General features: G+C 37.4%; 1 protein-coding gene across 1 annotated transcript in view; it reads left to right on the top strand.

Moving 5' to 3' along the window:
* Positions 1 to 11,907, top strand: part of LOC115436635 (E3 ubiquitin-protein ligase RNF31-like) — a 48,826-nt gene extending 36,919 nt beyond the window's left edge. The window contains exons 19-24 of the mRNA XM_030159532.1: positions 102 to 214; positions 2,930 to 3,040; positions 3,304 to 3,352; positions 9,928 to 10,024; positions 10,216 to 10,381; positions 11,666 to 11,907. Coding sequence (XP_030015392.1) covers positions 102 to 214; positions 2,930 to 3,040; positions 3,304 to 3,352; positions 9,928 to 10,024; positions 10,216 to 10,381; positions 11,666 to 11,719 — 590 coding nt within the window. The 3' untranslated portion in view covers positions 11,720 to 11,907. The remainder of the gene's footprint in view (positions 1 to 101; positions 215 to 2,929; positions 3,041 to 3,303; positions 3,353 to 9,927; positions 10,025 to 10,215; positions 10,382 to 11,665) is intronic.
* The last annotated feature ends 256 nt before the right edge of the window (positions 11,908 to 12,163 follow it).

Raw genomic sequence — 12,163 nt, 5'->3', positions numbered from 1 at the left:
TACATTTGATCTTTTTTTGATAAACTAACTCTGTTCTCTCCTCCCTGTTCCCTTATTCCCTCTTTTTCTCCTTCTTTTTGTCTGTGTGGTCTTCCATTCAGCTTGTCCTAACTGTCGCTTTCAGTATGCACTATCTAAAGGAGGCTGCATGCACTTCTGCTGCTCGCAGTGTCGTTACCAGTTCTGTAGTGGCTGCAACAATCCTTTCCACACTGTAAGTCCACTTCATATGACTGTATTATATTAAATTATCATTTACTATGACTTCAGCTTATCTTTAACACTTGTGTGTAAATGTTTGCCATGTAGTATTGTTTTGTAACTAAGCATGCACATCTGATCACCACAAACTTTTTGGAAGAAAACGGTTGGTATTGAAATCAACAGTGAACCATATGAACCAAATGGGGCAGCTGTGGCCGTTCGAGTCCCACTCTTTTCTCTGTTTTCGGCCATTGTGTCCTTGAACAAGACACTTCACCCGCCTTGCTTCCGTTGTTACTGGTGTATGAACGTGTATGAACATTCGGTGGTGGGCAGAGGGGCCGTTTGGTGCAGATTGGCAGCCCCACTTCCATCAGCCTGCCCCAGGGTAGCTGTGGATACAGATGTAGTTTACCACCACCAGTGTGTGAATGTGAGAGTGGATGAATAATGGATCAATAATGTAAAGTGCTTTGAGTGCCTTGAAAAGCGCTATAGAGATCTAATCCATGATTTTTTTTTTTTTTTTTTTTTTTTAATTGATCAATCCATAGATATACCAGGAATTTTGTCCATCCATCCTAAATTTTTGTCTATCCCATTTCTCGGACACCATTCACCTGATGCTTTTCAAATTTGACACACATGTTCTTTATCACTGAATTTTTTGGGGTTTTTTTGCACATTTTTGAAAAGTTTTTGAAAAGATTGAAAGTTAAGACTCAAATCTAATCCCTGGGTAGCCAGGGTATCAGTGGACAGGAGGGGCAAAGTGTTTTGCAACCAGGCGGGCGTATTAGTAAGTTCTGCTCACTTATCATTATAATCATATGATATCATTACATTTCTTACCATGATGGTCCATATTCCATGACTAATGGTTAGGTTCACATGTTTGACTGCATTAGTCACGGTATATAGACAAAGACTAATAATGGTGAAGTTCACACATTCAACTGCATTAGCATAAAAGTTGAAGATGTTAGTGCTCTAACTGAAAAAGTGTGCATTGGATACAACCTGGAATGAAATCAAGATGCATTGTTTATAATGTCTTTGCACTGATTAAATGTAAAATACAATCAATGATTGAGTGGTAAGTAATTAGATATTTACTGGTAGACTGATTCCTCCTCTGTTTCTGTAGTGCATAGGTATGTTACAAAAGTACAAGTAGAGATCAAACAAGGAGGAGAGTTGAGGTCCTGGTTTTATTTTATCTATTATGAAGCACTTATTTTGACAAATTGTTTTATTTAGAAGTCAATAAAACAAGCACATAAACAAGCTACAAACCTGCAGTACTAGAGAAATAATAGAGAAAGACATTTTTAAAAAGCCAGATTTTAAGTTAATCTATTATTTGGTGTCTGCTTAAGAAGTACTTCTATCAATTAATCTGTTAAATCACACCATAATATTTCTATCATTTAGCACCAAATTGGTTTGTGTGGCCACTGCAGTCATGTAGACTCACACAGTAGGTGTGTTTCATTAATTTTGCTTTATATGTATTTATGTATGTATGTGTGTATGAATGGGGTCATTGGCACTTCAAGATGTGTATCGTATCACCCTCAACAATGAAGCACCGCCTGTGGCTGATTACCCTGATTCAGTGTTCATTTCAGAGACTTTTTAAAGATGATTTTGGGGCATTTTTGCTTTTATTAGTATTAGTCTTACACAGTGGAGAGAGGCAGGAAAGACAGGGTGAGAGAGGGAGGGGATGACATGCAGCAACAAGGCTGGGCTGGGAAATGAACCCATCAACGACCCTGATGGGAACTGGTTCATCAGTGCATTACATACTTAACACTGAAACAGTGTGTAACAATTGAAATCTTTTTTGGTGGCTTTCTTGTTACTGTCTATAATAAGGTTCTGTAGTTAAGTTTCAGTAGCTTATAATAATATGTAGACCTACATAATTAATTACCCAAAGTTGTACATTCTTTTCATTTTAAATTATACAATTTATAAAGAATGAAGTCATTATAAGTAAGGACAAGGCCTAAGAGTAGAGGAGCCCAACACTTCTGTGTTTGGCATGCATTTGGTGACAGAAGCTGCAGAGCGCGTCTGTGACTGCTGTCTGCCCTGCATCGAAGACCTCTACACCAGCAGGTGCAGGAAAAAAGCCCAAAACATCATGGATGATACCACCCACCCTGCACATGGACTTTTTACCTTTCTCCCATCAGGCAGGAGACTGCGGCATATACAAGCACGGACCACCAGTCCCCGAAACAGCTTTCATCCAGGGGCAGTTAGAATGATGAACTCTTGCTGAACTTGAGCCCGGAATGCACTTTAAATTGGCACTTTACTGCTGTGCACTTTATAAATAAAACTTTTTAGTTATTTATAGGTAACTTTTAAGGGGGGGGGGGGGGGGGTTATTGTTATTGTTATTGCTATTGCTATTTTATATTAGTATTTTATTATTTTATTTTTTATCAGTAATTTATACTATTTACTAAATGGTGCTGACAGTCGGGGACCTGAGTACAATATTTCGTTTCTCTGTATTTTTTATATGCTGAAATGACAAATAAACTTGAATCTGAATCTGAATCTGAAGTCTTGTATAAAAAAAAGTATTTAGTATTCACTGGTGGGTGAATAAACTGACAAAATGAAAAATAGACTTTACATGGTAACTGCACCGGTAGGTTGAGAATCCGCTGACAGTTGTCCCATTTTCTCTTGTCTCTGTCATAAGACCTGTGCAGTGGATGAGTGCAATGTGTCTGGACTGCATGCACATCACCCCAGAGACTGTCTTTTCTATCTGAGAGATTGGGAGCCTTCGAGATTACAGGCACTAATGCAGGTATGCACAACACAAACTAATCCTTGTTTACATTTCTTGTTCGGTTATAAATTATTACCCTATCCCTAACTCTTACTTTACATTTCTGGACACCCAAGGCATTTGCACACAAAGACTATATTTTTTTATCTGAAAATGTATCATTACATTTTTATTGATAAACATGTTGAGAATCATTTAGTGACTCACAGCCCCCTGGAAAACTGTGAAAAGAGGTTAACACTGAGTTATGTCCATTGTATTTTTGTCATTGTGATCAACAGAATAATGGAGTACCATTCAACACTGAGCCTCCCCCTGGAACACAGACAGGTAAGTGAAGACCTTTGTGCTTAAACTTTACAATGAGGCCTTGAGATTCTTAGAAATACAGGAGATAAAATATACTTGTTGACATAAATGTGTGTTACTATTTGTTTATATTATACAGAATCAGTCAAAATGTTATTTTGGCAAAAATATCTGACAGGAAATCAATTGAAGACATTATTTTACAATAGTCGTATTGCTTAATAATGTCCACAGAAACATATTAGGTTTGAACTACAGTGTTTTTTTTCCTTTGAAACAGTAGCCTTTTACAACTTCCTGTGATTGGCCTGAATATTTGAATTATTAACTAAGTACATTCACCCCGTACATAAACGTGTCTGACTAAAAGATGTGGTCTCAGTGAGGCTCAAAGATTAGCTTTCTGGTCCACACTGCATTGTGCAGTGAAATTGGTTTGAATCAAACTGGATAATCTGACATTCTGACTAAATTAGGTAGGTGTGAAACTGCTCCAAGAGTCTCTGCCAAAATCAATCAATCAATCGATCAATCAAATTTTATTTATATAGTACCATGTCAAAACAAAAATTATCTCATGACACTTTACATTTAGAGCTGGTCAAGTTAAAGGGGTTAAAGAGAGAGGGTTAAAGGAAGAGAGAGAGAAAAGAGATTGGGGGAGGGGGAGATAGGGGAGACACATGAATGCACAGCAAACTGAACTAGAACTTTTAAAAAACTAGAACTGCTTTTACTAGTATAACTACCAATAAGTAGTACAAATACCCATAACAACTATCACTACTACTCCAAATACAAGTACTAACAGTGGAAGTCGAGTCAGTAACATCAATTTAACACGAGGAAGAGCAGAGAGGAGGTGCAACAGGAGGGGCATAGAGGAGCCCAGTGTATCATGGTGAGTCTCCCAGCAGTCTAAGCCTATAGGAGCAGAACTAAGAGCAGCCTGAACCGCCTTAACAATTTTCTTATTCATCCATAAACATGTTATTAGTTGTTTTTTTTTTTTTTTTTTTTTTTTATACTCTTTATTTTAATATTTTGAAACACTTTTATAGTGCATAACAACACTTAATAACAAAAAAAACAAAAAAAACAAAAAAAACAAAAAAAAAAAAAAAAAAAAAAGGGGGGGGGGACAACCCACACAATAAAACAAGGGGGATGTTGTTCCTTATACATTCGACAGTTTTTCCATACTCAATCTGATATCAAGAATTTCTGTCCTTGAATATGATCCATTTCTCCCATCTTCGCTTGAAAGTTCCCATCTTAATCCTCAGTTGAAATGTTAATTTTTCCATGGAGTATATTTCCTCTATAATGTCCAGCCATTGTTGTAGTCGTAGAGGGTCACTTTTTAACCAGTTCCTTGTGATTACCTTTTTACAGGCAAGAGTTAAAATTTTAAATAAGTAAATGTCTTCTCTTTTAATTATGTCATCAGGTATTAGACCAAGGTAGATAGTCTGGGGGTCCATTGGAATTTTATAATTTAAAATATTCTCCATTGTCTGAAAAACATGGTTCCAAAACATTTGCATTTTTACACATGTCCAGAAGATATGCGAGTGATTGGCATTCATGTGTCCACATCCTCTCCAACATTGCTGCTGTTTTCCCAGTTGTTTGCTTTTAATATTTGGTGTAATAAAGAAGCGAATGAGGTTTTTCCAGCCAAATTCTCGCCAACCTTTAGAGCTGGTGGATGTTAGCTGTGTTTTGCACATAGAATGCCACTCACTTTCAGACAGGGTAACATTCAGTTCAGATTCCCATTTCGATTTAACATAATATGAATTCACACCATTACATTTTTGTAGACCCTGATATAATTTAGACACAGTCTTAGTGGGTGTGTGTTTGTAAGCTCCTGTAAAGACCTTGATCAGTTCACTGCCCTCTGATAAGTTACTTTTAATCTCTCTGTCAAAAAAATGTTTTACCTGTAAATATCCATACTGATCCTTATCCTCCAAATTATATTGTTTTTTTATTTTATCAAATGATTTAAAAGTTTTCCCCTCAATGAGTGTACAAATGGCTGTTATTCCCTTTTCTCTCCACCTCAAAAATCTATTATCAGATTTAGCAGGGGTGAATTTATCTGACTGGGAAGGCCATACCAGGAGCTTACTATCATTTTCCAAATTATATTTCTTAACAATCACATTCCATATTCTCAATTGTTCTTTTATGATGTCATTATCTCCCTTATATTCTGTGTGTTCTTTACCCCCTAAACAAGTCTGAGGTTGTGAAATGTCTAAATTTAAATCAATATGTTTCCATTTGGCTTGATACTCAGGGGAACACCAATTTACAATACACCTCATTTGGGCTGCGTAGTAATACTGTTTCAGATTAGGTAAAGCTAGACCTCCTTCTAATTTTCCCAACTGAAGTGTTTTAAGTTTTACCCTTGGTTTTGTCCCAGCCCAAATAAATCTAGATACTAATTTGTCCCACGTCACAAACTGAGAGTCAGGGATTCGGACCGGAAGTGATAAAAAGAGATAGAGTAGTCTAGGCAATAGATTCATTTTCACCACCTCTATCCTTGAACTCAAATCTAGTGTTAATGTTGACCAATTTATTATATCTTTCTGTATTCTATTATTTATTACCTTGTAATTTATCTCATACAGTCTATACAAGTCTTGAGTGATTAGTATCCCCAAGTATTTTATTATTTTTGTATCCCACTTTAATTTATATTTATGCCTGATGGTTTTACTTGGAGTATAATTTATACCCAGTATTTGCGTTTTTAAAACATTCAGTTTGTAACCTGACATTTTCCCAAAATTTTCTAAAACTGTCATAAGTTTAGGAAGTGTTGAGTTCGGGTTTTGAAGGAAGGCGATAACATCGTCCGCAAATAATCCAATTATATGTTCCTCTTTAGCCAAATTTATTCCTTTCAGGTCTTTATGTTGTCTGATTTCTTGAGCTAACGGCTCAATAAACACTGCAAAAAGTGAAGGACTCAGGCAACACCCCTGTCGTGTGCCTCTATAAAGTTTAAAGCTGTCCGTAAGTTGTCCATTAATCTTTATCCTAGCAGATGGGTCACTATAGAGAGCCTGTATACACCTAATGAATTGGTCATTAAAGCCCATTCTTTCCAATACTTTAAAAAGAAAAGGCCAAATAACCCTATCAAACGCCTTTTCTGCATCCAGGCTGACCAATGCTGTGTTTAGATTTTGTTTATTGGCGTATTCAATAATATGGAGGGTTCGTCTGATATTGTCCTGTGTTTGTCTGCCTTTAATAAATCCTGTCTGGTCCTCATTAATTAGGTCTGGTAAGTGAGATTCAAGTCGTTTAGCAATTATAGAAGTGAATATTTTATAGTCTACATTCAATATAGAGATCGGCCGATAAGATTCACATTGTTCTTTATTTTTTCCTTCTTTTGGGATCACTGAAATTACTGCTTCTTTCCATGAAGGTGGTATCTTAGCCTCTCCTAGTGTCCAGTTTAGTGATTCCAGTAACACTGGGGCTAGATCCTCCTTAAAGATCTTATACCACTCATTAGGGAAGCCATCACAACCTGGGCTTTTATTATTTTTTAGTTTACTAATAGCTTTATCTAGTTCTTGTCTTGTGATCGGAGCTGTTAATTTAGTATTCTGTATATTGCCTATGGAGGGTAGATCTAGCTTTGATAAATATTGTTTGATATTATCTTCATCCACAATTTCAGATTGGGAGTATAAGGACTTGTAGTATTCTCTGAATATGGTTTCAATTTCTTCTGGATCACAAACTGTTTTATTACTTATTGGGTCTCTAATCTTATGTATTGAATTTTTAATTTGTTGTGACCTAATTCGTTTTGCTAAAATCTTTGTTGCTCTGGGACCTGATTCAAAAAAAGTTTGTTTTGCAAATCTCAATTTCTTTTCTAATTCACCTAAAAGAATTTCATCTATTTGGCCTCTAACTTCTTTTATCTTGTCTGTAACCTGCTTATCCTCTTCCTTTTGATGAAGTTTTTCTAGCTTCCTCAAATCTTCTTGTAATTTATCATATTTTAATCTCCTAGTTTTATTTAGATATGCTGTTCTTGAGATCAGCTTCCCTCTCATTATTGCTTTGATTGTGTCCCATAATATTGTTGGTTCTATTTGGTCATCTTTATTATCTTTTATACATTCACTAATTTCTTTTTTAATTTCCTTTCTTGCAGTCTCATTATTCAGTATACCAATATTCAGTCTCCATAATGTGTTTTTAGCTCTGTTGTTCAGATGTATAATTACTTCTATTGCTTTATGGTCTGATATGTCTGCAGTGTTTATTGAGCACCCCCTCACCCTATATCTATCTGTATTATTCATTAGAAAATAGTCTATTCTAGAGTGTACCCTGTGGGTAGCTGAGTAGTGTGTGAAGTCCTTCTCTGACTTGTGGAGGTTTCTCCAGACATCAAACATGTCAAATGTTTTGATTAATCTATTTAAGTCTTTTGACATATGCGATTTATGTTTTCTCTTACTTGTTGTATCTACAGAATAGTTGAGAATTGTATTCCAGTCACCACCACAAATTAAGATTCCCTCACTTGATGAAATCATCTTGTCAAAGAGAGAATTTAAGAACTTCCTGTCGCTCTCAGGGGGCACATATACATTGACCAAAGTAACCAAAACATTATCTATTTTGCCTTTTACCATAACATATCTTCCTTCTTTATCTCCTTCTTCTTTTAAGAGTTCAAAATTAAGAGCTTTAGATATCAAAATAACCACTCCTCTTTTCCTGCTGTTTTTACATGAACTGAAAAGGGAGTGTGAGTACCCAAACTTTTTAATTTATTATGTTCTTGTTTTGGCATATGTGTTTCCTGGAGAAAAATAATCTGTGATTTGTCCTTTTTCATCTTGATCATTACTTTACTCCTTTTAACTGGGTTCCTCAGCCCATTCACATTCAAGGAAGTAGTTCTTAAATTATGCAGCCCTGTCATTCAGTTTCCACATAGTAACAGTCACCCCTGTAATGAACATTTGTAAAACTATGTGAACTATAATACATATATAAAAGAAAAAAACAAACCTCCGTAAGGGGAGGAGACTATGCTCCCTCCAACTGACCCCACTGGAGGGTCGAGGGTAAATCCTCTCATAAGGAGAGGGCCCTGAAACAGAAATGGTTACTAAGCCTAATAATAGAACTACAACCATCCTATGAGTCCAGCGTTTCTATTGTGATATCTAGACCCGCTTTTCCCAGTCCCGAGATGTCATATCATTAAGGCCAATACAATAATCACATATAATTCTTAATTGTCTTAATTACCACACCATTTTCCGTTGATTAGACTCTGATCTTACTCGGCGATATGTCTCTGGAACTCCTGCAGTTTCTCTTTCGCTCTCTGGGCTGCAGATGATCTGTTCTCCTGACGACCTGTCATCTGCTGTTGTCCCAATATGTTGATCAGTCGTGACTTTGTGTTCTCCCCTTCCTCCTTCTCTGGTATCTCTACGGTGTAGCCACGGCTCAGCAGCTCTCGTCGTACCTCCCGTGCGTCGCTGTATGTGCGGGTCCCGGTGTCCCAGTGGATCCGCATATTAGTGTATGGAGTTTGGAAACGAACTCCTTTCTCCTTCAGTATTTTCTTGATTGTGTTATATTCGCGACGCTTTTTGACAATTTCAGCCGCGTAATCATGGTCGAAGTAGAGGGCTCTGTTTCCTTGTGTTATTTTCCCTCTTTTCCAGGCTTCTCTTAAAACCAGTTCCTTTGTTGTAAACTCCTGGAAGTTGATAATGATCGGTCTGGGTGGATTTTCGGGTCGGGGCTTCTGTGCTAGAGACCGGTGCGCCCGCTGAATTTTCAGATCCAAATCTTTCAGCAGTGGTAACTCACGTTTAAGGAGATCTGTAATGAACCGGGACACCGAGTTTCCTTCTTCTCCCTCCGCAACTCCAAAAATTCGGATGTTGTTCCGACGAGATCGTGACTCTAGGTCCGTAAGTTTAAGTTGCAGGGCCTCTTGTTTTTCCAGACAGGTGCTGAGCACCTCTGTCACCTCCTGCGCCCAGTCCTCCATTCGTCCCACTCGTGTCTCCGCTTCTTCCACTCTGTCCACCAGACTCTGCACTTCCTTCGTGATGGTGTCAAGTTTACTTTTAAGTTCTTGGCCCAATAAGTTGATTTCTTGTCTCAGACTGTCATTATCTCCTTTTAGTTCGGTTTTAAGATCGTTTATAGCACTCACAATGTCGGCCGAATTTATGCTCGTTCCGGGGTTCTCCTGGGCAGAGCATGTGTCTCTGCTAGCTAATTCTGCAGTTTTCGTTCCAGCGCTGGTTTTATCTTGAGTTTTTGGCATTTTCTCCTCGTTTATTTGGCCTTTTGTTGTTCTCTTCCCACTCATCTTAATAGTTTTCTTCATAAAATTAAGTTGTCGAGTTTTTAATGAGGGGGAAAGTAGCTAATCTGGGAGAGCGTTCTCAGATGCGTCTGACTACTCCATTAGCTAACCGGAAGTCCCCCGTTATTAGTTGTTTTAATGGTGAAATTGTGATTCTCATATGATCCTCTTTACCTTCTCTGCCCTCTCTTTTTGTCAGATCTGTGCGGAGTTATAGAACAGAAGGATGAAGGAGGGCAACAGCCAGACTCGGCCTGTGGAGCTCAGACCCAACCTGGTCATGCTGGACTCTGCGAGTACGCTGCTTTGTTTCATTATCATTTGCTGCTGTCTAAAACAACATGAACACATTTTTTACAAGAATAGTGGGCATACCACATTAAACTGCACACCAGGCTGTGGTTGCACTTTTTCCTGTTACTTTTTGTATTTATTTCCTGCTAGTGTTCTGTGCAGTTCTGCTAACATGATAATCACTGGTCTCCAGGAAGCATTACCGGGAGTATCTTGTCAGCCTGATCAACAGTCACTCCATTGACCCTGCCCCCCTATACAGCTCCAATGAGCTGCTGCTGGCCTGTAGGAGGTACAAGGTGGATGATAGCCGCAGGGATGGAGAAGACAGCTTCACCTACTACAGCAGGCTGCTCGAGGTGTGTGTATATGTCTGATGAATAAGTGTATTTGTTAAAGGTGTGCAGGAAATCACCACACCTGTTCAGTTCATTAAGAGGTTGGTATTGCTCAAAGACTCATCTTTGAACATCAACCAGTCAATCAAAATTGATTTATATAGCGCCACATCATAGCAAAATTTATCTCATGACACTTGACATTTAGAGCTGGTCAGACCAGACTCTTCAATTCACAGACACCAACAGAATCCTCCAGGAGCAAACATTTGGTGCCAGTGGTGAGGAAAGATTTCATTTTAACAGGCAGAAACCTGGAGCAGAACCTGGCTCTTGGAGAATGTTCGCCTGTCTTGACCAAGTGGGGTTAAAGAGATAGAGGTAGAGGAAGAGAAAGAGAGAGAGATGGGGGAGACGGGAGGTGGGGGGGAAGCACAGCAAGCGGAACTATACCTGTTAGAAATTAGAAGTGCTGTTGCTAGAATAACTACCAATAATTAGATCAAATATCCCTAACTATTGATATTACTACTCAAAATACAAGTAATTAACAGTGAATATGCTACCACTGCAGCTGTTAGTACCAGTAATAGAAACCTCTACCATCTATGTAAGTATATAATAATCATCACAACTATATGGATAAATGAGTGATGGCAATGGAGACAGGAGGAAAAAAATATTTTCTCTAGTAATTTAATTGTTTTCGAACTTAAATGACTGAAAATAAACATATATTTTGCATGTATATCTCTGTCCTTAGCATTTGTCAAATATTTATTATTTCAAATAATAATACATTTCAAAAATAAATGACTGTACTAACAGTGATGAAGATGCTTTCATTTTGTATTTGTTAGTTTAAATGTATTTAATGTTTGAGAAAATATATATGCAGTAGCAGGTTTTTTATAATTCAGTTTTTTAATAATTGGTTGAAATATTAGAGTTTACACAGTATTTGTATAAGTTGAATGATTTCAGTGATTTAATTTTGAAATAATTTGTCTTATTTAGACATATAGTTATTTTTCTTTGACTGTGAATTAATGAATTGTAGATGTAACAACAAAGTCATGTCACTGCTTTACTGTTCCACTTAGATGGAGGACCTCTAAGAAAGTTTGATAGTGCAGCACCTGAGTTATGGTGTTGTGTGTTGACAACATGTTTTCATCTTTCATTGGACCTTCCCTGTCTGATCAGCATTCACATATATGACAAATGTAATATTGATGAATTTGTTTTAAGGCTTTTGTTTTGCTGAAGTTGACATTTGTGCAAACTCTGTGCTCTCATTTTCAGAAACTAATGGATGAAGTACCACTGGGAGACAAGGTCCCACGCAAAAAGTGCTGAACATTTAACCTCATATTTTGGGGAACTGTTATTATTATGACCTTTTAACATACTTTTTCTGTAAACGAGGATTCATATTTCAGTGACATTGTTAAGATGGAAGCTCTGTCAATTTTAATTGGTTTCATTTCACGAGTGAGATCATTTATGTAACTTGAGTCACTGTTGACTGGACCTGGAAAAGATTCGTTAGATCAGTGTCTGTTGAATAAAACAGATGTCCTCGGTCACGGGTCTGCAACCTATGGCTCCTGGGCCAAAGGTTGCTCTTAAGTCTCTCTTTATGGCTCCCTGTGGCTTTGTCAAAAAACATAAGGAACATGTTGAAGTTAACTGAATGAATCATTTTTTTTTTAACCTTGTTGTAGGCCTAAATCTATTCTAACATTGTCCATCTTCAAAAATGTGCATACACTTTGGTTGAAATAATGACAACATTTTTTA

The sequence above is a fragment of the Sphaeramia orbicularis genome, chromosome 17 (genome assembly GCF_902148855.1).
Source record: "Sphaeramia orbicularis chromosome 17, fSphaOr1.1, whole genome shotgun sequence".
Lineage (NCBI taxonomy): Eukaryota > Metazoa > Chordata > Actinopteri > Kurtiformes > Apogonidae > Sphaeramia > Sphaeramia orbicularis.
This window is presented reverse-complemented; position numbering and strand designations above follow the sequence as displayed.